This window comes from Carex rostrata, chromosome 32, assembly GCF_964058835.1.
Source record: "Carex rostrata chromosome 32, lpCarRost1.2, whole genome shotgun sequence".
NCBI lineage: Eukaryota > Viridiplantae > Streptophyta > Magnoliopsida > Poales > Cyperaceae > Carex > Carex rostrata.
The window spans coordinates 4,371,396-4,398,699 of NC_135949.1; the positions used below are offsets into that span (position 1 = coordinate 4,371,396).

General features: G+C 33.6%; 2 protein-coding genes and 1 long non-coding RNA gene across 9 annotated transcripts; 2 read left to right on the forward strand and 1 right to left on the reverse strand.

Moving 5' to 3' along the window:
• Positions 1–1,747: 1,747 nt before the first annotated feature.
• Positions 1,748–5,068, forward strand: LOC144547832 (putative disease resistance RPP8-like protein 2). The gene is made up of 2 exons (XM_078296515.1): positions 1,748–2,841; positions 3,901–5,068. The coding sequence occupies exons 1-2, from the start codon at positions 1,748–1,750 to the stop codon at positions 5,066–5,068; spliced, it is 2,262 nt and encodes a 753-aa protein (XP_078152641.1).
• A 1,066-nt stretch (positions 5,069–6,134) lies between these two features.
• LOC144548222 (uncharacterized) lies at positions 6,135–27,151 on the reverse strand. Of its 7 annotated transcripts, XR_013509294.1 has the most exons (10): positions 26,687–27,148; positions 26,461–26,600; positions 26,330–26,389; positions 25,955–26,090; positions 25,541–25,660; positions 24,825–24,916; positions 24,512–24,585; positions 24,223–24,283; positions 23,691–23,731; positions 23,324–23,565 (listed from the first exon to the last, which is right to left on the reverse strand). It is a non-coding gene; the product is annotated as an uncharacterized LOC144548222 (long non-coding RNA). The 7 variants fall into 7 exon arrangements; XR_013509291.1 differs by having other exon boundaries at positions 25,541–26,090; positions 26,461–26,591; positions 26,687–27,151; XR_013509289.1 differs by having other exon boundaries at positions 25,541–26,090; positions 26,687–27,150.
• Positions 19,694–22,641, forward strand: LOC144547738 (putative disease resistance RPP8-like protein 2). Its single transcript, XM_078296439.1, has 2 exons — positions 19,694–20,790; positions 21,474–22,641. Exons 1-2 carry the CDS (start codon positions 19,694–19,696, stop codon positions 22,639–22,641), a joined length of 2,265 nt encoding a protein of 754 aa, XP_078152565.1.
• Positions 27,152–27,304: the final 153 nt, after the last annotated feature.

A 27,304-nucleotide genomic window follows, 5' to 3' on the forward strand; every position in this document is an offset into this window, starting at 1 on the left:
TTAATTGCCCAACAATTCTTAAAATTGTCATGAGCCTAACAAGTGTTGTTAAAACTGGATCGCACAGGACAGTTCAACCGGAAAAAACCAGGCCCAGAATCCAGTCCGGTTTGGTTCTTTGGAGATATTGTTTATGTAACTGAACCGGTCCAAACCCGATTTATTATTGGTTTTATTACAAAACCGACAACAGTTTAGAAAAAGAAAATTCAGTTTTAAACATATTTTGCTCCTTCCCTTTCTTGTGGATATTTGATGGCCGGTGCTCCTTTGAACGGAGCAATCCTTCTCTCACATTAGGCAAGATCTTGATTTTGTTCTTTAGTTTCAACCCCTTACTGAGTTTCAAATCGTAACTCAAAGAGAGAATGTTTCAGTGAGCAAGTACTCTAAGAGCTAGCTAAACACGATTGGAGGGGGGGGGGGGGGGGGGGGCTGGCTAATCCTCTGTTCAGGAGTGAACCCGTTCTTTCTATTTTCTCTTCCTTTAGCTACGTACACTCATATATTTTGTGATTATTATATGTAAACTTTCATGTCCCTTCTAATTATTAACTCATTAGATGGTCTATTTAAAAAAATCAACTGACCTCTTTAACAGACCAAAAAAAATTGATACAATACAATCTCCATCTTCAAAGCTCTGTGATCCTACTTTTACCTGGTCGATATCCGGTCCGGTTCTGATAACATTGAGCCTAACAATTAGCTCTGTGAAAACATAATATGATATTCTCTAGTTTTCATATCTATATTGTCTCCATTACTCTTTTGTGTTTCACCACACTGTGGGTCCAATGTATTAAATTATTAATAATTAAGCCTTTCAAATATTCCGCGTCAGTCTCTTGCTGGCCCACATTAATTTGTCAGGATATTTAATTCTTCCTTTGGCCACACGACTTAAAAGGTCTCCCGTCTCTTGTTTCTCTTTCTTCCTTCATAATTCTGCATCCAATTGTGTTGCCCGTTACCGACATTTTTATATTATCTAATATTAATGGTGATTCTGAGTTTTTTCATATGAAAACAAATTCGAAAAAAAAAATGTGGTTATGTTAGGATTTTTGAAAAATAAAATTAGTTTATGAATAAAAAATTCGGTTTGTTATCTATATATGTATTGTTTCACAAAAAAGAATTACATGACATTGCCATATATATATATATAAGTAAAAGATTAAAACATACATGCGACGTTTAATAATAATCTTACAATTAGAAAACAGACTGGAATCAAAATGAACAAGTAAATAGTATTTTTAAATTCTAAGCATGCAGACATATATTGAAAAACAAAGCTCCTCTCTAGAAAATTACGTCCGCATCACACCTACTAGTCATAATTACGGCAACAAATTATACATATCAAAATATGAAAAATAATATACAGACTCACGCTGACAAATTCTGTAACTTTGGTTTCACTTCTATATATGTCTCTCACTCATTTCCTATCCAACCTGCTCGGTTCTGGCCTCCATGTAGAGGGGCCTGATCTGTTGACAGAGGCTCATAGGTCTAGAGTTTCAAGATTCAACAGTCTTCGAGTTGGTAGCAATTAACAAATTTTAGCAACTCCGAAATTTTCATATTTTAATCATGCACCATTTATAGCATTAATATATTTAAATGTGTCTTTTGCTTTGCAGTTACTTTTGGTGAAGCTTGCAGTTGAATTGCATTTGAGGGAAGTAGGGAGGGAGGGATGGATTTTCTGTGTGATTTGAAGAAAGTTGAAAGAAAGATGGATGCCTTTCCTTTCGTACAAGCAATGCTATCTGAACCCGCCCTCAGAGTTCTTTTATCAGACAATTTCCCTGTTGATGTGCATTCTGAGATTTTGAAGTGGTTTATAGAAAAAAGTTACTTCAATGAATTTTTTGAAAAATATTTCAACCCCTCGGACAACCCCTCGGACAACCCCTCGGAGAACCTTCACGATGAATTGCCGGGTGATGTTGAGTTTCTACGAGTAAAATTTCGTCAACTAGGATATGCTATCAGGGAGATTATTCAACTTTCTTCCAGAAGCCACTCATTGAGATCCAAGTTACAGAGTATATTGGCTGAATGGAGGGATGATAGAAATTGGTTTTCTGGTTATATGAAGTGTATGGTCAAAAGCATAGAAACAGAAGGTGTATTGGAGCTCAAAGACAGGGATGCAGTTCTGAACTCTGTTGACGACATAAAAGGAATTGAAGATTTGCTTCCTGACAAAGCAGATAGTTCATACTGCTTTACAAATAAGGAGAAGTGCCGAGCACTCTTCCTCATGACAGTGTTTCCAGCTCTTTGTGAGATGAAGGAACCTGTTGAAATACTTTGGTTCTTATTAGATTTATCTATAGAGCTAGACAATCTCCCTGAACTAATTTGTGAAGCATGTGAAGGACAACCTCTGGCTATTCTCCTTATAGGGACTCTCATTTCACCCAAACCAAGGGACTATGACACATGGGCCAAAGTCAAAGATGATCTGGACAAGATCAAAAAGTCTGATTATGGTGACTCTGATGATAATCCTAATCACGGCAGACTTGCGAAACTGTTAGAAGAACTGGAAATGGAAAAGACCAAAGAGTCTGATTCTGATTCTAGTGACTCTGATAATGGTGCTACTAACCATCTTCCGAGGCACATATTTACCTACTGCTTTTCTGATTTAACCTTATCACTCCAATCGTGCTTGCTTTATTTAGCATGTTACCCCATAGATTATGAGATTCCTGCAAGGTCTCTAATTGAGATATGGATTGCTGAAAGATTTATTGCACCAGAGGAAGGAGAGACTTTGGAGGAGACGGCATACAAGTACTTGGAGCAACTTGTTGAAAGGTATTCTCAATAATCTGTAAATTAAATTGGCATTTGTTCTTATAAAGTACATGTAATTGTTAGGTCCGTAGTTTGAAAACTATGATTTGATTGTTTTATGATTAACATTGATTAATTAGCATACATACGTACATCGTTGTTTGGTATAGATGGCAGTCTTTTCTCTTATTTTGATAAAAAGTTTTAGTATACAACCTAATAAACAATACTCGTTAGAAAAGCTTCCATTGAGTCTTTGCACCTATCTTTAATATTAGATAAGAATTATTTTATTTATTCCAATGCCTCATCTTCATCATACCTCATCATACCTCATATTTTATATCTTCATTTTCGAATTCCAAATTGTCGATTTAAACCGTTCAATATAATATTTTTACTAAAATATACATGGAGATAAAATTTTATATTTTTTGGAATTTGTTTTATTATTTTTTAAGATAGGTACAAAATCATTGTTTTTGAACCGTTCAAAAAACAGTGATTTTCTACCCATCTTGAAAAATAGTACAAAAATTTCAAAAATTATAAAATTTCATCCCTAATCATCTTTTAATATATATATCATGTTGAACGGTTCAGATCGACAATTTGAACTTCGAAAATGAAGATATAAAATATGAGGTATGATGAAGATGAGGCATTGGAACCCTCCTCTTATATAAAATAGGAAATATGTTATATATTTCTTTTTATGAAAATAAAAATATTTTGCTCAGGATTGCCCATTTTTATTTTCAGGGTTCCCCTTTGTAGAATGAATGACATCCCAATAGTAAATGGATGATTTATATATGAAACATTAGGTTACAGTTACCAACAAATATATCATCTTCAATAATGAATCCCAAGTAAACTGAGAAATATGTTGACTCTACAATCTCCCAACTAATTTATCGACATACAACACTCCCCCAAAAAAATAACTTTATATTAATTTCTTCAAATTGACTCTTTATTTTATTACAGTTGAAAAGGTCTTCATGTCCATGTAGAAATTTTGTTCTATTATAAATATGTATGTTGTTGATGTTTGTTTATTCTTCTTGTTGATTGCAGGTTGTGGGTTAGAGTTTCAAAGAGGTCACTCTTAGGCACAATCAAATGTTGCCGAGTACGTCAACCTATCCATGAATTGATCATCAAGGAATCCTGGAGGGATGGGTTTTTGGCTGCCAATCCAGATGCTAAAAAGAACATCAAATCCTTCACCCGTTTAGCAATCCATCATGGTAACAAGTGTGTATTTCCTGATAAGGTGTATTCCTGGGGTTTACGTTCCTTTTTAGCTTTTGATTGTGATTGGGGTCTTCCTCTACATCCAGACTGGCTGAGAGTGTTGGAGTTGAATAAATCCCCAATTCCAGTATTATGGAATTGTGAACACGGGAACAGTGCTCTAAAATATGTACGCTTGAGGGGTAGTAAGATATATGATCTTCCTAAATATATAGGGAGGGTATATAAACTCCAAACTTTGGATATTAGGGATACATCAATAGAAACCCTACCTGAATACATATGGAACATCGAAACACTTCGTCACGTATATGTCAATCCAAGTCCTCAAATCAAAGGCCCACCCCCTGAAGCAAATATCCCAAACCTACAAATCTTGAAAACAGTTGGGGTTCCTGAGTCATGGCTAGAAATAGATAAATTTTCGGGCTTCCTGATCAACCTAAGAAAGTTAGCACTTTCAAATACGAACAGTCCAGATTGCAAGTCTAATCCATTTTGGAAACCTATTTCTATCCTTTTGAGTCGCATGGATCATCTCATCTCGATGGCGATTACAGGGGACTTTGTACCACCCGAGTTTGTTGATTGCAGAGCTTTTCCAAACCTTAAGACGGTGATGTCTATTAAATTAGAGGGAAAATGGACGATTTGTCGAAAACTGTTCATAGATAATGTTGAATTCCCACCAAACCTTAGAAAGCTCACCCTAACCAAATCTGGTTTGAAGGAAGACCCCATGCCAAGGCTAGAAAGACTGCAAGCCCTGAAATTTCTAAGCTTACAAGATGGAGTATACACAGGGGATCAAATGGTTTGTTCTGCAAATGGATTTCCACAGTTGCAGATCATGGAACTTAAGAAGTTGAACTTGAAGAATTTGGAGGTGAAACCAACGGGTATGTCACTGCTTGCCACTCTGCGTGTGGATCTATGCCCGAACCTCAAAATACCTCATCACCTAGAGCATGTTACTACTTACTATTGAAGGTATCGATAATCCTCGTATTCTGGAGAATGTTACTATTGAAGAATGCTACTTTCAGCCTCATGCTTGATTAATTCCTTCTTTTCTTCTTTGTGCATGTGTGATAAGTTTCTCTTGTTATTTATATTCCTCTTTTAATGTAAGTTAATTATAATGTATGTTGGGATTACATGGAAAATTCATATTTGAGTTGATTTTGTGTTTCCATTTAAATCAAACGGTTGCTATCTAAGTTTAAGTATTGTGTTACCTAAGAGTGAACATTATTTTCTGCTCCTTTTGTCATGCACATGCAAATTAATTCTTGTTTTTATTTTTTTTGGGATGCGTACTTGTACTCCGCTCAAAAACTGTAAAATTATGTATTTTTCTCTCCAAATTCTATAATTAAGTATTTGTCATCAATCCAATTGAGATTAATTACATCTAAATAATATCATAATTCAATTAATTGAATAAGTACATTGAGTTATTAAATTTTTTAATGGTAAATACATAATTTTGTAATTTTTGAGTGCTACATCTGAAATTATCCCACAAATTAATTTTTTGGAGCCAGTTGTTAATTTTGATATAACTAATGGAAAAAATGAATCATATAAACTGTCTTGTAAATAAATTTCATGTTTCGCTTATTTCTCTCCTCAGTAACCCATAATTCGATGCTCTGTTTAGATTTTCAACGCCTCTTTGGTCTTTCCTCGGGAGGTGATGATTGTTCCTCTGGCGAGGGGGTCCCATTTCTTGCCATATTAATTTGCTTAATGCTTCCTTGCTATTCGATGTCTCTCATCATTGTCAGAACCTGTACATGAAGTTATACAAATTTAATTGAGCTAATTAGGGACTATGCTTCTTCCTCCAATAAAATAAAATAAAAAATAGGAATTATGCTTATGTAATGCAAAAGTTTAACCAGTAATATAAATTAAAAGATATGTATAATGTCATACCTAAACATATAGGACATTGCATTGCACTTCCTTTTGAATTTCTTCTAGATTTCATAAAAAGAAGTATTATCAGGGGCAATTGCGTCATTTTTCTTTGATTTGACCCTACTTTGATTTTTCTTTAAAAAAACTAATTTTTAGTTGCAAATTATCAAAAGGAAGACAATTCCTACAAGTACTGTACACCATGGATAATATCAAAATTCCTACTTTTATTTATTTAACTTGACAATAAAAAGTTGTATCAGGGGCAATTTAGTAATTTTTAACATTTTACTGGGTGGTAAGCAGTACCTTGTTCACCTCTCTGACTGGCAATTTAGTCCAGATTCTTCCTTTGAATAGGTAGAGCTACCTACATCGACAACATTTTGCTATTAGTTTATATTTTCTAATTTATTTAAGGCTTACAAAATAAAAACTACATAAAAAAAAAAACCAAAAAATGCCCTTGGAAGAACATCTAGTCTCAGGTCCAATTTAGAGTAAAATAATTAAGCATCTTCGATCCAATTTAGCACAACAAACATCACTTCAGAATATCAAATTCAAACTTTTGGCCATACTCTGATCCAAATTCAAACTTTACCAATACTCGTACTCTGATCTTTGGTACATACAACACAGACCTGATATGGTACAGTACACCATGGGTAATATATAAAGATCTGATAAATATATCCAGATTTTTACATATTTGACCAAATCAACTAATGTACACTGTAGACCTGATATAGTGTAAGATAAATTCCAACAAAACATATCAGCGAAAAAAATTGCCAAAATTCCAACAATATCACTACTTTTGAATGGTATAAAAAAAATAGTAAAAATTTGATCTACATGTACACTTCATTTTGAACGAGTGATGAGTCGCTCAATGTTAAACGGTTCAATCAATTTTTTGGACTTCAAAAATGAAGATATTGATCCATTGTGCACTATGCATAGTAGTATAGTACCATGCATAGCCTCACTTTAAAAGAAATATAACATGCTAAATAGTTCATAAAAGAAATATGCATTAATTAAAAGAAGAAGTACCTCTTTCTCAAATATGTCAATATCATGATATAGCTTGTAAAATTAAAGCATCAAAGTTTGGATCATCTCTCAGAATGTGCCGGTCAGTAAGCAAGTATTGAATTGGCAGTCCAGTCACAGTCACAGTGTGTGAGAGTATTTTGAACTGGTACAGAAGAGAAGAGAAGCGTTAATAACTGTTGACCTCTTCCTTCCCCATTAAATAAATTCTACTTTCAGCTTTGATGTAGTACCTCTTGCTGCCTGATATTTTCAAATAACTGTTACAATTAATCTATGGTGCTTAAGTAGATAAAAAAATAAAATATATGAATGTTCTTTCACAAATGAGTAAACTAACAGCACTAACAGCACTAACAGTAAACTACTAACTGATCATTTGAATAACAGTAACTTGAAACCCGTAGTAAACCCATAGTACAGATAACAGTAAACTGTTACAGTTCAATTGAACTGAAACCAATAGTACAGATTCATCTGATCACATAACAAAAACCCTCTAGATAGTTTTTGGGAAGTTTACTATAATATTTTTGTTTTGTTTACCTTACTTGCTATGCTGGATAATCTATGCCATTTTGATGTATTCAGTGAAAGTAAAATTTACCAAAACCCCCCTGAGTTATTAAATATACCACTTTTCTTCAAACGAAACAAATCAAGCTTAGTAAGAAAAGAAGATCAGATCAACTTTCTTTCTTTCTTTCCCTTCTCTTCACAAAATGCTTGTCGGTCTGTGTTCCCTTGATTTCAAAAACAAGTTCAGAAAAGTGGTAAGAAACGATGCAAACACAGAAAAATTGAGGTAAGGAAATTTGGGATAATTAACCTGAAAAGTTTCACTCAGACAATTCGTCGAACGGATTGTGTGCATCGTCTGAGAAATGTAATGTAATGATGCAGTACACAACGAACAAAGATAGAAAAGGGAAGAAGCAAGAGAGAGAGATGCGAGTGTGAGCTAGGATGCCTGGAGATGAAGAGAGTGTTTAGAGTGCTGGGATGCAGTATTAAAAAAAAATTCTCAAAATAGATACAACTTTTTATAAATTAAATGTACTAAAAGGATCAGAAAATATTATGTATTACCTAGAAGTAACTTTTAAACCGGGATCAATAACTCAAAATCCAAGCATTTTTATTTTTTTTCAATAACTCATAAAGAAATATATTAATTTTTTTTATAGCCGCAAAAAATCCGGCATGAAAAATATTGATCCAGGTTATTTGTAGCAGTCTTTCTAATAAATCAAATTATATAGTATTCCACCATTGAGTTTAGTCAATCCCTAATTGACGCATGGTATTTGTCTTTCATCTAATTATTGAGGATCTTCTTTATTATTTAGGGTAGAAAAACCTGGCCACCTCACGTTTGGGCAGTCAGGGCATATTTGAAAAAAAAAATTTCGAGGGCATATTTAATATTATCTTTATTATTTAGGGTATTAATAAAAAAAATCCGCGGATCTTATCAGATAAATATATAGAATAAATTATTCCTATAGAACAGTAAATATATAGAATAAATTAGGGAATATAAGTTTATATAGTAAAGTTGTGAAGTGACGAAATCTCGTCGGTTGTATATAATTTTTTTCAAGCTAGCATTCCATAATTTAATCAAAATTAACATGCTGTCAAGATGTTCAGCTGACCGATATTTTTAATTTTACCCAAAAAATAAATTATTTTATTATAAATAACCAAAATCACGACAATTTTATTTCTACCCAAACCGTAAATAATATTTACGGTTGGAATTCACAATTCAAACCGTAAATATTATTTACGGTTCTAATAATGAAATAGCAATTGTACTAATAATGAATTTCAATGCCACATGGGGAGAAGGTTAGGTATTACAGCCTTACAGGTTGAAAGAAGTCAAACGGACCTCTACTTTTGAAAAAGATATATATATATATATATATATATACCGTTTTTTTTTTTGAGTCGAAATATATATACCGTTGTTGCCGTTTGGATCAGGCACTGATCCGAATAATCTAAACTCTGAATTTGGAAATGAATGATATTTTTTAATAGAGTCACATAATCAAACAAAGAGTATAATGTTGACAGTTGACATCGAGTGACATATATACCCTATTCTAGAGATAAACCGCAAAAGGACATCTTTCATGAGAGGGAGTTTGAATTATTGTAGTATCTGTCAAAATTGGATGAGACAGCCTAGGTACGTACTACTATCTCAATCCTATAGATCCACAAAACCAATAAAATTAGAACCGTAAATAATATTTACGGTTTGAATTCTTAATTTGAACCGTAAATATTATTTACGGCTTGAATTCTTAATTCGAACCGTAAATATTATTTACGGTTTGGGTAGAAATAAAATTTTGTCGTGATTTTGGTTATTTATAATAAAATAATTTATTTTTTTGGGTAAAATTAAAAATATCGGTTCAGCTGAAGCCCAATATATAAAATAGGAGCATTAATTATAAAAATTAACAGTACATGCACATGAGGGAATAAAGAGCCTGGCTTCATTTATTGTCGTCCTTTTCCATGGAATATGTTTCTTTAATTAAGATGCATTAATTGCCGAATTAAAGTGTGAAAAAAGGCAGGGAGAAAGAGAATCCATATGCATGAATTTAATTTACTTGCTTTTACCTTGTAATATAATAATGCCTTTCCTTGTGAAGTAGGTTAAAGACATGCAGTTCATATTATTCCAAATTTAATGTATATTTCTGCAAATGGCTCAACAAATCTCATCGCTGCTGCTACTGTCTTTTGTATATCCAATAATCTGATATGGATTAACTGGTCCCGATAACGTTTACATTTCAGGGCTCAACAATGCAAATTTTGAGGGTTTCTATTTAATTAGTAGACATTTGCTGGTCTTAATCTCAAAATAAAGGAGCCTGATAACTGACCCGCAAATAAATCTCCGAGCATGCCCCCCTAGCCTCAAATGTTTATTCAACAAAAATTATTTTTTTCATTTTGCTTAACTTTAATTTTCAACGCTCATATTTAAGTTTTAATGTTTTACTTATAATATTCTACAATACTACTAAAAAACATTTAAACCTCTATCTGCAAATACTAAAATTCTATATTTGTGTAATTTTAACTCCTAAGTTTTTCTTCAAACAAACAAAAGAAAGATTCCTTTTATTCACTCTATTTTTATTTTTCTATGATAATTCTCGTTCATTTTTTCGACGATCTATGGTGAATTTTACGAATCTAAAAATATAAATGTTTTTACTCGATTTTCTTTTTCAAATGAAGTCCATGAAGAAAATACTTTTGAGTTTTTTTTCAAGTCATTGTTTTTATTTATTTTTTTGAAAATAAAGCTCATGAGAACTTTAAATTCTCAAGGTTTAATACTTCAGTCTACAACCTTTTAAACCTGAAATGGAAACTATTTAAATATTTGACACAACTACTTTTAACGGTTGTTTACAGAGGTTTAAATGTGTGATACTATATCATCAACATCAGAGGTTTAAATTCTTAAGCATAGTATTTTAAATTGTGACATCAGAGGTTTAAATGGTTGTAGACTGAGTTTTAAAAGTTTAAAAATTTAAAGTGCTCATGGACTTTATTTTTTTTTTAAAATGACTTAAAAATAACTCAAATTTTTTTTCTTGAATCTCGTTTGAAAGAAAAAATCAAGTAGAAAACATTTCGTATTTTTAAATTCGTAAAATTTATCATGGATTGTCGGAAAAATGGACGAGAATTAATGATTAGAGAAAAAAATAGAGTGAGTAAAATTAATCATTCCTTTTTTAGCTTGAAGACAATAGTAGTTAGGAGATAAAACTACACAGATTTAGAATTTAATACTTGCAGATAGAGGTTTAAATATTTTTGAGTAATATTGTAAAATGTTATAAACAAAATTTTAAAACTTGAATATGAGTGCTGGAAATGAAAATTGGATAAAATTGGAAAGTTTTTTCTGTTAAACTAGTTAGAGCGCTCTCAGGTATGATGGCTAGCTTGGAGGACCAAAACATTTCTCTACAATAAAAATATTGTACAATAAAAACATTTTTCTATTCAGACACCATATTATTGATTAGGGACGAATCCTGTCAAATTAAAATTTGCATATATGGGTCCATTGAAAATTAAGGTTACAAAAATAGTAAATTTATAAAATAAAATGGGGAATAGAAATTTAAATAGTGAAGTTGTGATGTCTTGTCGGTTGCATATATATTATTCAAGCTAGCATTACAAAATTTCGCAAAAGGATATATCCAGATATTTGAAGCATACACATAATGTGAAGATGCATGATCTCAACCGCACCCAAGCCAAATATAACCTATAAACTCCTACAAATAGCGAGTATTAATTATTTTTCAAAATGACGGGACACACACGTGTGAATAAGGAGACTTAGTTCTTTTCTTGTATTTCATTAACTAAAATGCATTGTCTAATTGAAGTGAGAAAAAGGCTGAGAGAGAATTAATCCATATGTACTATATATCTTCAAGCAATACAAATCCTACTTGCTTAACCTTAGAATATATTAATGCCTTTGCTTGTGAAGTAGGTTAGAAAAAGGCTGAGAGAGAATCCATATGTACTATATATCTTCAAGCAATACAAATCCTACTTGCTTTACCTTAGAATATATTAATGCCTTTTCTTGTGAAGTAGGTTAGGGGCATTCAGTTAATATATCAGAGCCTTTGCTTGTGAAGTAGGTTAGGGACATTCTGTTAATATATAAGATAGACTACATTACCTATGTGTATCCTTGTGCCCTGAAAAAAAAAATTACGAAGACAGTCGTCCTCTTCTCTCCTCTTTGGTACTTCTCTCTGCAAATTTTTCTATCTAATTATAAGAATATTTTATTTAATACTAATTGTTATTTCACCAAATCATAATTGGATGACCCAGATCTTAGTGGATCGATCCTCCGATTTGTGTATATATGCTTACTAGATCGATCAGTTTGTGAATTGTTGTGTTGGGGGATCTGTTAGTGTCATATCCATATTGTGAATATATTTTGTTTTTTCTCTATTTTTGGAGATGATACATAGTAATTAGTATGTTAATTACTAATATTTTATTTTCGTTGAATTTGTGTAGATCATTTTAAGATTGAATGATTATTTGATTTCTAGTTTAATTTCAATCTTTAGTATCTAATTAAGATAGGAAAAATTGGCTCTACTTCAGGTAATTAAATTCATTCTTGAACAATTCCCTTACACAAGTTTGACAGATCTAGAACATTCACTGACACATTTACCTCCTCCCTTTCTGATCTTATCTCTCACATAAAACCTCTGATCCTACCACTGCCATTAGAGACATTATTGTGGATATTCAGGATGTGCAACTAGGGGGTTCAAGTTAGATTTTATGGTTAATATCTTTACTTGGAATGCTAGAGGCCATGGACTTTCTGATAAACATAGATTTCTCAGGGATTATCTCCTAGAACATCACATTGATATAGTGTGTATTCAAGAAACCAAAAAGGATAAATTCCCTTCTAGAACCTTTTATCTAAATTTTGAACACACGATCTCCCAACATAGGATTGTCATTTGCCACTAGAATAAATGATGGTTCGTCTTTGAATGCTTCACTTTACACTAAATTAATTCTCAAACTTATAAATTTGACATGTAAATACATCACTCGTGAAGTAGATCGGTATCAATGATTTGAGTTAGTCATTTAAAGTATATATGATGTATTTTAGTTAAGCTTATCAAGACTTTGATGAGCGTAAAAACACCCTAGTTCTACTTATAAATACACACAGACACACGTGTGAGTGTGTGTGTGTGTGTGTGTGTATAGTGGTTCAAATACTATCGGTGTTTGTATTTAGATTTTCACCACTGTGTAATTGCTTTACTCAAGTCATCAGGTTCTACCCAAGGTTTTTCAATATTAAACCGAAGATAGAGTATAAATTTATAGGAAAATGAAGTATAATAAAGAAAAAAGTAAGGGATCTTTTCTGACACTACATATATAATTGTCCAATATATACAGTTCACTACACAGAGACACTTCGAATGCGTAGCAGAGGATTTGCGTAGTCTTCGCTTGTCCACTTGACAATTTTCAAATTCGCCTGGACAAAAGAGCCATAAGACGAAGATAGTCGATCATCCTCTCCTCTTTGGTTCTTATCTCTAATAATTCTTACTATCTTATTTTTTTATTGCTAATTTTTATTTGTCCGATCGGTAAGTTTTCACAACAAGTTATATACATCCACTTACACTTTTTTTTTATGACACCAGATTACGTGTACCCTACATTTTCAAAGTCCAAATAGCTGATCCAAACTGTTTAACACGATGAATATATTAAAATGTGTTTGCAGATCAACTTTTACATTTTTTTTTATTTTGTTTTTACTATTTATTAAGATGGATACAAAAATTGAATGGTCTGAAACAACAATTTTGTAAAATATTTTATAAATAGTAAAAAAAATCATAAAAATGCAAAATTTGATCTGCAAGCACATTTTAATATATCCGTAATGTTGAACGATTTGGATCGACTATTTGCACTTTGAAAACTTTAAAAATGTAGGATATAATTCGGTAGCACCAAAAAAAGAATGTAAGTGGGATCCCTCCTCTATATATATATGCTGACTAGATGTTATGAATATATAATTGTGTTGGGAGATTTGTTAGTTTCATATCCCAAAGAATGTGTCTCTTGTTTTTGTTACTCTATCTATTTGTAAGATTTGTGTAGATTATTTTAAGACTGAATAGTGAACTATCTAGATTATTGTAGGCAGATGGCCTTGTTTGTAACAATATTTATATATCTAGATCTTAACACTACGTACGTTTTAATCTTTAACTATATATCAAGGGCTTACATCTTGTATTTAGTCAAATGGCAATTGATAATAATTAGAATAAAATATTTAATAGCACAATTTGGGCAAAATGAAAAACATTATTAATATTTATAAGTTGTATTTTACATACTAAAATATGGTTCAAAATTTTTAAGTTAGTCTAAAAAAGAAAGGTATATATCTCAGTTTCTGATTAATTATTTATATGATCTATCATCTCATATTAACCGTAATTTGTTATTAAGAAACTGTTTATAAAATCCATGCTGGCCAGATGATTGGCTCAAAATATTTCTCTTTTTTAATTTATTATTGATGTAGCTTAATAGAAACTCAAAATATTTCTCCTTACCAGCTCCTTCCTCTCTCTTCTCCTGCTGAGTCTACCAGATCTAATTACCTCCTGCCCTTAATTAACCTGAAACTGCAACGGTACGTATCGGGTGAGTGTCTTCTCTCTCTTTTCTCTAGGTCTAACTTGAACTGCTCTTACTGATTTCCTGCCCAGCCTATCCAGTTCAGCCTCCATTGTGGGGGGGGGGGGGGGGGGGGGGGGGGGGGCATGAATAATTAGCAACCGTAATTTTCAGATTTCAATTATGCACCATTTAGAGCATTTTTTAAATGTTTCTTTTGCAGTGCAGTAACTTGGTGGAGCTTGCAGTTGATTTGAATGTGAGATTTTGTTACACTAGGGAAAGAAGAGACTATAAAGACACTTCAAATAAGTTCCGGAGCAACTTGTGCAAAGGTATTCTCAATGTTTCAAGAAATTTACATTTGATCTTATAATATAGGTCATTATTAGGTGTATATTTATTTATCATTTGCTCAAATGATATTCCAATAGTAATAGCATTCAAACAATTAAGTCAAAATTTTGTAAAAGGAGGTTAAAAATTAAACTGATTTTTTGGTTTTGCTATATATATTACAAAAGAGTACATCACGATTTGCTCTGGTCTACTTTACAGTTGATAAAAGCACCTTTGGTTTTTTTTTTTAACACACCTGGTTAGAATGACGATATAAGAATTTGGTACTTTGCTGAATTTCACACACCTGGTTATCGCTCACAAAAGATAGAATTAAACAGGTTAGGAAGAATTAGAGAGCGAGAAGATGAATATATAGAAACAATGGAACTTTTCATTAATTGCCCAACAATTCTTAGAATACTCAGCCTATTAATAGCTGGTTGGAAAGGATAAGGAAATAGCAAAATTGACATGAGCCTAACAAGTGTTATTAAAAGAAAACTGGACCGGACAGGACAGTTCAACCGGAAAAAACCAGGCCCGGAATCCAGTCCGGTTTGGTTCTTTGGATATATTGTTTATGCAACTGAACCGGTCCAAACCCGATTTATTATTGGTTTTATTACTAAACCGACAACAGTTTAGAAAAAGAAAATTATGTTTTAAACAAATTTTGTTCCTTCCTTTTTTCTGATATCCCAATTAAACTGCTTCTTGTGGATATTTGATGGCCGGTGCTCCTTTGAACGGAGCAATCCTTCTTTCACACTAGGCAAGATCTTGATTCCGTTCTTTAGTTTCAACCCCTTACTGATTTTCAAATCGTAACTCAAAGAGAGAACGTTTCAGTGAGCAAGTACTCTAAGAGCTAGCTAAGCACGATTGGAAGGGAAGGGGTGGCTTAGTACGAATGGAAGAACTCAAATGAGCAAGTACTCTGGGAGCTAGCTAATCCTCTGTTCAGGAGTGAACCCGTTCTTTCTATTTTCTCTTCCTTTAGCTACGTACACTCATATATTTTGTGATTATTATATGTAAACTTTCATATTCCTTCTAATTATTAACTCATTAGATGGTCTATATAAAAAATCAACTCACCTCTCTAACGGACAAAAAAAATTTGATACAATCTGTCACACCCCGCAGCCTCAGGATGTGACCGGGCCCTGCCGTAAACATACAGTTTCCTGTATGCTTACAAGGCCAGTACAATATAATTGATAACCAATCCCAAACAAACAAAAATGACACAAATTCACATAACGGTTTAAATCAAACTATCAGATAGGCCATAGTATACAAAACAGTATCTCATATGGATACAGTCAGAGGACATGACATAGAGAATATATCACAACAAAAAAATATATGTACATCTCTAGTCAAATACCAAACAAAAACTCGGTAGAGGTGGCATATACCAACGGCCTAGATCCGACGTGCCTCTCCACTATCAGCTACACCAGAACCTGAAAAAGTAACCCAAAAGTGGGGTGAGAATAAATTCTCAGTGCGAAATTTGCCACAACGAGTCGCTGGACTTGCAATCTAGTTCCATTTCCAAAAAGAAACCACAACTAAAGCATTTTACAATTTTACATCAGTATATAAGAAAAATGCATATACCTGACAACAGATGATCAAATGAAATCAATAATACGGAATTGCCAAATTGAAATTCAAACCAACGCAATATTAGGGCTTAACTCATCTTATTAAAGCTGGTAGCACTTCCAGATGTTCAACCGAGCTGGACCCTTTATCAAACCCCCATCTGTAGGGTTACTGACACCTACAGATGTTCCACCGAGCTGGACCCTTTATCTGACACCCATCTGTAATGCTTTGGCTTAACCATTTCCTAATTTCTGGTTTAAGTCATATTAAGAAAATTCATTCAACCTTATTCGGAATATCGTAATATCAACTGACCGTCCAAACGCATTATCACGCCGGATAATGCCCTAGAGTCACAGAGACGTTACACAATAGTCATCCATAATCACAACCATAATAAAGTCACTCTCCCCTCACCCCAACCGGTACTGGGGACTGTAGAGGGCCAGGTAGGCTAAAGCTTTAGGATCCTGCGATCAAAGTCGGCTAGCAGACTTTGCAAATTCCACATTCACCAACCAGTGGTGACACATTCATAATCACATTCCAATTTATGATGACTTTCAATCTAAGATTAGATCATAATAGATCGACACAATCTGGAAACCATACCAGCATGCAAGTTCATTAGATCACAGCAATTCGAGTTTAAATAGATTGGGCTATGCAAATGCAATGCACAATTCAATTAATGCAACAATAAGTATTCAACATGACAACCGAATAACAGTTTAATTCTGAAAATGAAATATCAGACAAGTCCAGAAACCCCGCACCTGTTTAGGACGATCAAGATTCGCCCTTATGTCTCAGACGTCTCGAGAGATTCCGTAACTTGTTGCTCTACCGGTTCTATTTAAGATATACACATAAATATAATTTAAATATACACGGTAGCTATACGATTAAATCTAATACAATTAGGGTTCGATTTCCATTTGATTTGCCCTAATTATACAGCAAGAATCATTTCTGGGTATCTTATTGCGGCCCGCAATGAAACCTGTTACGGCCCGCAACCAACCAGTCCGAAATTCTGGTCTGTCTGTTCTCTGTCTTATGTCTTGCGGCCCGCAATAATTTTTCTTGCGGCCCGCAATACTATATTCAGATTCATATATTCTCTGTCTCTTATCTTGCGGCCCGTAATAATTCCTCTTGCGGCCCGCAATACTATACTCAGATTCATATATTCTCTGTCTCCTATCTTGCGGCCCGTAATAACTCCTCTTGCGGCCCGCAATACTATACTCAGATTCAGATTTTGCTCAGGTTTGTATAATACTAACCTTTTGATTCGAAACCATTCGTTTCCCGCATAACCGAACATGTATTCTTATTTCCTATACCGTTATAATAACATTTACTACCCCTTCTTTTTATTATAGAAATCTAAATTAGGTCAACTAACCCTAATTCGATCGATATTCAATTGGTATTCGGTTTAATCAACAGATCTCGTTTTCTTATATATGTCAAGTTTATACGGTTAACTAATCAACAGATTGACAAAATTCGCAATTTCTCGAATCCATTACAAAAACCTAATTCCAGAATTTCAAGGTTTTAAATCCATTATACAAGAATTGATAAATTCCACAAGTTATGATTTACTCCATTAAACCCTAATTTCAATTATCAAACCCTAATTCGAGTTTCAAACGAAAATTCGACAAATCGAGAAAATTAGGGTTTCAAGAAGGGTTAAGAGAGTTAGAGATATACCAAATTGAGAGTTTGAAAGGATCGATAACTTGGTTCTGATCTCGAATCTCCGGACAGTTCGATCGATCTCGCGGCAATTAAGTTTCCTTTCTCTCTTTCTTTTCTTTTTTCCTTGCGCACTCACAACCATGCCCTCCCCGAAATAAAATGATTTCGGGAGAGGAGGAAAGGATTTTGTTTTTGTTAATTTTTGGTTCTTTTGCAATTAAGCCCCTCCAATTTGTTAATATTGCATAGTTGATGAATTTTGCATATAAACCCTCTTATATAGTTTTATTAGTTAAATTTTTATTATAACGTAACACAATCTCCATTCATCAAAGCTCAAGTTTCAAATTGATGCACACATAAAGTATGTACCAATATTATTAATTTTATTGGTCAAACTGATTGACCACCCGATCCAACTTTTACCGGGTCAAACTGATTGACCACCCGATCCAACTTTTACCGGGTCAATATTCGGTCCGGTTCTGATAACATTGAGCATTTGAGCCTAACAATTCCCTCTGTGAAAACATAATATGATATTCTCTAGTTTTCATGTCTATATCGTCTCCATTACACTTTTGTGTTTCACCACACTGTGGGTCCAATGTATTAAATTATTAATAATTAAGCCTTAATTTCAAATATTCCGCGTCATTCTCTTGCTGGCCCCCATGAATTTGTCAGGATATTTAATTCTTCCTTTGGCCACATGACTTAAAGCATAGTAGGAATTATCGGTATCGGGATCGGGATCGGTCCCGGCCGATACCGATACGGGATCGGGGTATCGGATCGGTATCGGCTCAGGATCAGCTCAGGATCGGGGTTTTTCTTTTCTTTTTCTTTATGATTTGCTACATGAGGATCGGCTCAGGATTGGATCAGGGTAGGCTGATACCAATACGTATCTGCCGATCCGTATCGGTATCGGCCGATATTTCCTACTATGCTTAAAAGGTCTCCTGTCTCTTGTTTCTCTTTCTTCCTTCATAATTCTGCATCCAATTGTGTTGTCGGTTACTGACATTTTTATATTATCTTACATTAATGGTGATTCTGAGTTTCTTCATATAAAAACAAATTCGAAAAAAAAAAAAGTGGTTATGTTAGGATTTTCGAAAAATAAAATTAGTTTATGAATAAAAAATTCGGTTTGTTATCTATACGTATTGTTTCACAAAAAAGAATTACATGACATTGCCATATATAAGTAAAAGATTAAAACATACATGCCACATTTAATAATAATCTTACAATTAGAAAACAGACTGGAATCAAAATGAACAAGTAAATAGTATTTTTAAATTCTAAGCATGCAGACATATATTGAAATAAAGCTCCTCTCTAGAAAATTACGCCCGCATCACTACCTACTAGTCATAATTACGGCAACAAATTATACATATCAAAATATGAAAAATAATATGACAAATTCTGTAACTTTGGTTTCACTTCTATGCCTCTCACTCATTTCCTATCCAACCTGCCCGGTTCTGGCCTCCATGTAGAGGGGCCTGATCTGTTGACAAATTTTAGCAACTCCGAAATTTTCATATTTTAATCATGCACCATTTATAACATTAATATATTTAAATGTGTCTTTTGCTTTGCAGTTACTTTTGGTGAAGCTTGCAGTTGAATTGCATTTGAGGGAAGTAGGGAGGGAGGGATGGATTTTCGGTGTGATTTGAAGAAAGTTGAAAGAAAGATGGATGCCTTTCCTTTCGTACAAGCAATGATATCTGAACCCGCCCTCAGAGTTCTTTTATCAGACAATTTTCCTGTTGATGTGGATTCTGAGAGTTTGAAGTGGCTTATAGATATTCGTTCCTGCCTTAGAGAAAACAGTGATAAATTTTTTCGTAACCACCCGAAGAACCGTCATGATAAATTGCCGGGTGATGTTGAGTTTCTGCGAGTAAAATCTCGTCAACTAGGATATGCTATGAGGGAGATTATTCGACTTTCTCCCAGAAGCAGATCCAAGGTACAGACTTTTTTGGAAAGATGGAGGAGTGATAGAAATAATCATTTTTGGCATATAAGGTGGTTTATGGTCAAAAGCATAGAAACAGAAGGTGTATTGGAGCTCAAAGACAGGGATGCAATTCTGAACTCTGTTGACGACATAAAAGGAATTGAAGATTTGCTTCCTGACAAAGCAGATAGTTCATACTGCTTAACAAATAAGGAGAAGTGCCGAGCACTCTTCCTCATGACAGTGTTTCCAGCTCTTTGTGAGATGAAGAAACCTGTTGAAATACTCTGGTTCTTATCAGATTTATCTACAGAGCTGGACAATCTCCCTGAACGGATTTGTGAAGCATGTGAAGGACAACCTCTGGCTCTTCTCCTTATAGGGACTGTCATTTCACCCAAACCAAGGGACTATGACACATGGGCCAAAGTCATAGATGATCTGGACAAGACCAAAGAGTCTGATTATGGTAAGCCTGCTGATAATCCTAAACACGACACACTGGTGAAACTGTTAGAGCAAATGGAAAAGATCAAAGAACCTTATTCTGGTGACTCTGATAATGGTGCTACTAACCATTTTCCGAGGCACATATTTACCTACTGCTTTTCTGATTTATCTCTATCACTCCAATCGTGCTTGCTTTATTTAGCATGTTACCCCATAGATTATGAGATTCCTGCAAGGTCTCTAATTGAGATATGGATTGCTGAAGAATTTATTACACGAGAGGAAGGAGAGACTTTGGAGGAGACGGCATACAAGTACTTGGAGCAACTTGTTCAAAGGTATTCTCAATAATCTGTAAAATTGACATTTGTTCTTATAAAGTACATGTAATTGTTAGGTCCGTAGTTTGAAAACTATGATTTGATTGTTATTATGATTAACATTGATTAATTAGTATATATAGGTACATCGTTGTTTGGTATAGATGGCAGGCATTTCTCTTATTTTGATAAGAAGTTTTAGTATACAACTTAATAAACTCTATTCGTTAGAAAATGTTTCATCGAGTCTTTGCACATATCTTTAATATTAGATAAGAATTATTTTATTTATTATATGAAATAGGAAATATGTTATATATTTCTTTTTCGGAAAATAAAAATATTTTGCTCACGATTGCCCATTTTTATTTTCAGGGTTCCTCTTCCGAGATTTTTATTTTTACTTAACAAAAAAAATATTTTATTAAAAATAACCATGGTTCGGCAGAATTTTTAAAAATACCCAGACCGCGGATTTTTTCTGCGACCCGAAATAAAAGGCCGCGGAAAAAATCCGCGCCCCAAATTTTTTTTATAATATATGTATATGTATATATAATATAATATATGTATATATAATATAATATATGTATAATATATGTATATGTATATGTATATGTAATATATTTATATATGTATATATAATATATGTATAAATATGTAAGTTGTTGATGTTTGTTTATTCTTCTTGTTGATTGCAGGTTGTGGGTTAGAGTTTCAAAGAGGTCACTCTTAGGCACAATCAAATGTTGCCGAGTACGTCAACCTATCCATGAATTGATCATCAAGGAATCCTGGAGGGATGGGTTTTTGGCTGCCAATCCAGATGCTAAAAAGAACATCAAATCCTTCACCCGTTTAGCAATCCATCATGGTAACAAGTATGTATTTCCTGATGAGGAGTATTCCAAGCAGTTAGATTCCTTTTTAGTTTTTGATTGTGATTGGGGTCTTCCTCTACATCCAAACTGGCTGAGAGTGTTGGAGTTGAATAAATCCCCAATCCCAGTATTATGGAATTGTGTAGACGAGATCAGTTTTCTAGTATATGTACGCTTGAGGGGTAGTAAGATATATGATCTTCCTAAATATATAGGGCACGTATTTCAACTCCAAACTTTGGATATTAGGGATACACCAATAGAAACCCTACCAGAATACATATGGAACATCAAAACACTCCGTCACGTATATGTCAATCCAAGTCCTCAAATCAAAGGCCCACCCTCTAAAGCAAATATCCCAAACCTACAAATCTTGAAAACAGTTGGGGTTCCTGAGTCATGGCTAGAAATAGATAAATTTCCACGCTTCCTGATCAACCTAAGAAAGTTAGCACTTTCAAATATGAACAGTCTAGATTGCAAGTCTAATCCATACTGGAAACCTATTTCTATCCTTTTGAGCCACATGGATCATCTCATCTCGATGGCGATTACAGGGGACTTTGTACCACCTGAGTTTGTTGATTGTAGAGCCTTTCCAAACCTTAAGACAGTGATGTCTATTAGATTAGAGGGAAAATGGATGATTGGTCGAAAACTATTCAAAGATAATGTTGAATTCCCACCAAACCTTACAAAGCTCACCCTAACCAAATCTGGTTTGAAGGAAGACCCCATGCCAAGGCTAGAAAGACTAAAAGTCCTGAAATTTCTGAGTTTGCAAGATGGAGTATACATAGGGAATCAAATGGTTTGTTCTGCAAATGGATTTCCACAGTTGCAGATCATGGAACTTAAGAAGTTGAACTTGAAGAATTTGGAGGTGAAACCAACGGGTATGTCACTGCTTGCCACTCTGCGTGTGGTTCTATGCCCGAACCTCAAAATACCTCGTCACCTAGAGCATGTTACTACTTACTACTGAAGGTATAGATAATCCTCGTATTCTGGAGAATGTTACTATTGAAGATATAGGAAATTTAAATGCTACTTTCAGCCTCATGCTTGATTAATTCCTTCTTTTCTTCTTTGTGCATGTGTGATGGGTTTCTCTTGTTATTTATATTCCTGTTTTAATGTACGTTAATTATAATGTTGGGATTACATGGAAAGTTCATGTTTGAGTTGATTTTGTGTTTCCATTTAAATCAAACGGTTGCTATATAAGTTCAAGTATTGTGTTACCTAAGAGTATGAACATTATTTTCTGCTCCTTTTGTCATGCACATGCAAATTAATTCTTGTTTTCATTTTTTTTTTGGGATGCGTACTTGTACTCCACTCAAAAACTGTAAAATTATGTATTTTTTTCTCTCCAAATTCTATAATTAAGTATCTGTCATCAATCCAATTGAGATTAATTAAATCTAAATAATATCATAATTCAATTAATTGAATAAATACATTGAGTTATTAAATTTTTTAATGATAAATACATAATTTTGTAATTTTTGAGAACTGCATCTGAAATTATCCCACAAATTAATTTTGTTAATTGGTGGCGGCTATTCAGCTTCCATATTAATTTATTTTTTCGTTTTGTTTCTATATCTAAAAACCGTGAAAGCAAAAATGGAAAAAAATAATGAAAAATAAAAAAACAGAGAGACTTGTAAGTATCGTTTCAAGCACCAGTAACTAATCAAAACTAAACAAGGAAATTAATACAAAGAACCCTTTCGTATAATCTTCGCTTTACATTCAGAAAGATATCAGAATTACAATTTCTCTTCCAAAATCTAAAACATGATGACTCAAATATAAAACATTATGACTCCAATATCTGACTCCGATTTCATATTTCCAAATTCAGGCCATATCTCTTCCAGCCCCCTTGATGCCCCTGCGCCTGTTTGAGTCACCAGTCAGGCTTAGTAACAATGACGCTTTGGTTAGTTTTATACAAGGCTAATTTTAAGTTTACTTTACCAATCAATTAATTATCAATAGTGCCTGACAAACAAATAAACTAACCTAGCGCCAAATCTGTAGCAATGCAGAACCTTATAATCATCCTATCAGTTTTAAACACAATCAGATGCCAAATTGAGTATTTTTGTAGTTAATACATTATGCAATGCAATGATTGATCTTCTTTTCTTTTGGTAAAAGTAGAGGTGTAAATGTAGTAAATTTCTGAAAAGTTTTCACTTAGACATTTCATCGAACAGGTTGTGTGCATGAGTAAGGATGCAGTAAACAATTGAAAAATGAGAATATGGTCAAAATTGCAATGAACTACAATAAACTTATTTATTTGATTTCACAAAAAGAAGTATTATCAGGGGCAATTGGGTCATTTTTCTTTGATTTGACCCTACTTTGATTTTTCTTTAAAGAAACTAATTTTTAGTTGCAAATTATCAAAAGGAAGACAATTCCTACAAGTACAGTACACCATGGATAATATCAAAATTCCTACTTTTATTTATTTGACTTGACAATAAAAAGTTTTATCAGGGGCAATTTAGTAATTTTTAACATTTTACTGGGTGGTAAGCAGTACCTTGTTCACTTCTCTGACTGGCAATTTAGTCCAGATTCTTCCTTTGAATAGGTAGAGCTACCTACATCGACAACATTTTGCTATTAGTTTTATATTTTCTAATTTATTTAAGGCTTACAAAACTAAAAACTACATAAAAAAGAAAACCAAAAAATGCTCTCAGGTCCAATTTAGAGTAAAAAAATTAAGCATCTTCAATCCAATTTAGCACAACAAACATCACTTCAGAATATCAAATTCAAACTTTACCAATACTCATACTCTGATCTTTGGTACATACAACACAGACCTGATATGGAGATCATGTTGAACAGTTTAAGTAATTTCTTAATGGTCCCCACACTTATCACTAGTACCGGCAACCTAAAGAAACAAAATAAAAAGATAATAACATAAATATACATACAGGTAATATAAAAAATTACTATCTTCTCCTACTTTACCAGTACCAAATCATACCTGATTACATAAAAAATTTCAAGCACACTCATAAGATCTTTCTCATACAACTATCCCCAAGTCAAACTATCAAAAACCACCTCTTCATTTTTCAGAATCTATACATATCTCAATTAAAATAGCAGACATATGGAAAAACTTACAGGAAGACAAAGAAGGCACTACGAGGCCTTTTTCACAGCCTTGGTGCATCTCTTCTTCACAGCTGCCTTCTTCTTATTCACAGATCGATAACCTTCACGAATAGAAAATAAATTGGGAAATCAGTTCAGGAACAGCAAGTAATTTGCATCTAAACCCCTAGAAATTTCACTAGGGACCTGTCTGCATTAATCACAATAACATATAGTTCTAACCCTGGTAAATCATCACAACTGTTGTTATAACAAGTATATCATATCACTCTTTATTAATTAATTAACTAAGAGGTAGCTTGGGTTGAAAAATACTGCATGCATTTGACATACAAAATCAATTCAACAACGAGCATATCATTCTTTGGCTGACCATTTATCTTTTTTATAATAACCAACCCAATTCCATTTCCTATTTTTGTTCTTTTAAACATTCAAAAGCCCAAAAACCCAGCAACTATTAAATTTTCCGAATAAGACCATCTGACAATGAATTATAGATACCACAATCTCATATTTTAAATTTTCCGAATAATACTTGGAATCAAAACATATCACACTTGATTCAGGGATTAATTAAATCAAAGATCAGTACAGGCGGTAACATCAAATAATAGGGGTGTACAACTACAACTACTTTTTTATTTTATTAAAACAACCAGAAAATTAAGGATTATAATTCTGGTCTAAATTTTTTTGAAGCAAATTCATGGCAATTAACTCACATATCTATACTAGTTGATAAAGCAGCATTTCATCAAACACCTAATGGGCCATCCCATCTCAGGGGAAAATAAGAAAAGAGAAGCAAGGCTAGGAGGTTCTTCTTCTTCACATATAATTATCTTCAGGAATAGAAAATAAATCTAAGAACAGTGTTGTTCATTTAACAGTAAGCCGGATCTCCAGTGTTTTTCATTTAACAGTAAAGTAATCTACCAATAACAAGAACAGTGATTTACCAAATATACTAAACCAGTTTAGGTACTGTCCTGGTAACATAATCCCACTAGTACACATTATCATGCAAAAGTTGAGATACAATTTACTAGCAACATAGAGGTATAACAGTTTCTAATTCAAAATGGAAAAACAGAAGATATAAAACAAAATTAAGAATAAACACTCTTTGAAGTAACCTGACAACTTAGGTGTCCTGATGTTGCTAAAAGAAGAGAGCATCCTTGTCTTCTTTCAACTCCAATTCACTCCCCAACTGGAGGCCTCCAGCAGGGACAGTACTACCTGGTCTGTTTAGTGAGAGATAATTTATGCCTGAAAAGTTGACATGGGTAAAAACAGATGATATTATATTAGATTAAATAAGTAACAAAAAACTGACTGTCCTTGCAATGACAGTATCTAAAGATTACAATCCCGGATTAAAACCCTCGATTGTACTAGAAACAAATCAAAAAATAGAAGTGAGCAGAGTTTCTAAATTTTCAATCTTCAGCTAAAATTCCTAGCAATTGATTTTTCATAAATGAAAAAAAAAACACTCAGAAAATTACCTAAACTTACTATACTGCCTCATCTCGAAACCCTTACTGCAACAACGCCTTTATAGCTCACTGAGATATTAAATCAAACAACTTATAATCAATCACTACAAAAAAATAGTAGACTTATTGCAGAAAATTACCTGATCAAACATGCACTATGAGATCTGATTCTCTTGAGATCCATATGAAACGAAACAAATCAAGCTTAGTAAGAAAAGAAGATCAGATCAACTTTCTTTCTTTCCCTTCTCTTCACAAAATGCTTGTCGGTCTGTGTTCCCTTGATTTCAAAAACAAGGTCAGAAAAGTGGTAAGAAACGATGCAAACACAGAAAAATTGAGGTAAGAAAATTTGGGATAAGTAACCTGAAAAGTTTCTCTCAGACAATTCATCGAACGGATTGTGTGCATCCTCTGAGAAATGAAATGTAATGATGCAGTACACAACGAGCAAAGATAGAAAAGGGAAGAAGCAAGAGAGAGAGATGCGAGTTTGAGCTGGGATGCCTGGTGAAGAAGAGAGGGTTTGGAGCGCTGGAGGAGCTTCTGTGCTTCCATGGCACGGCGCTTGGCGACTGGTATGTACTCTTCATAGTCGTCCTCGTCGGCGGCGGAGGTGGCCGGGTGGTTGGGAGAGAGGTCAGAGGCAGCGGGGGGTCGAAAAAGGGGTTTTGGAGGTTGCCATGGAGAAAGGAGGGGTTTTGGTTGGATCGAATTGAATCGTCGGAGAGGTGAAGAAAGAGGAAACGGGACTTGATTTGATTTCACGGTTAGATGCGATGCAACTCGCTTCTAGATGGACGACCAGGATGTTCTCTCCTGTTAATGAAAAAGACGATCCGTGGGTGATGGATGAGAACCAATGAGAAGACAGCAATTATTAATGATCGGGAGTTTTAATGTTGTCGATTCATGTCCTCTTAGTTAATGATTGTAATTTAAATTGGCAATAAACATTAACCTGTAATATTTTGTTTATAAAGT

Coding starts and splice junctions, on each gene's coding strand:
- LOC144547738 (XM_078296439.1), top strand. CDS start 19,694: ATGGATTTTCGGTGTGATTTGAAGAAAGTTGAAAGAAAGATGGATGCC. Junction 20,791..21,473: donor TTGGAGCAACTTGTTCAAAG/GTATTCTCAATA, acceptor TGTTGATTGCAG/GTTGTGGGTTAGAGTTTCAA.
- LOC144547832 (XM_078296515.1), top strand. CDS start 1,748: ATGGATGCCTTTCCTTTCGTACAAGCAATGCTATCTGAACCCGCCCTC. Junction 2,842..3,900: donor TTGGAGCAACTTGTTGAAAG/GTATTCTCAATA, acceptor TGTTGATTGCAG/GTTGTGGGTTAGAGTTTCAA.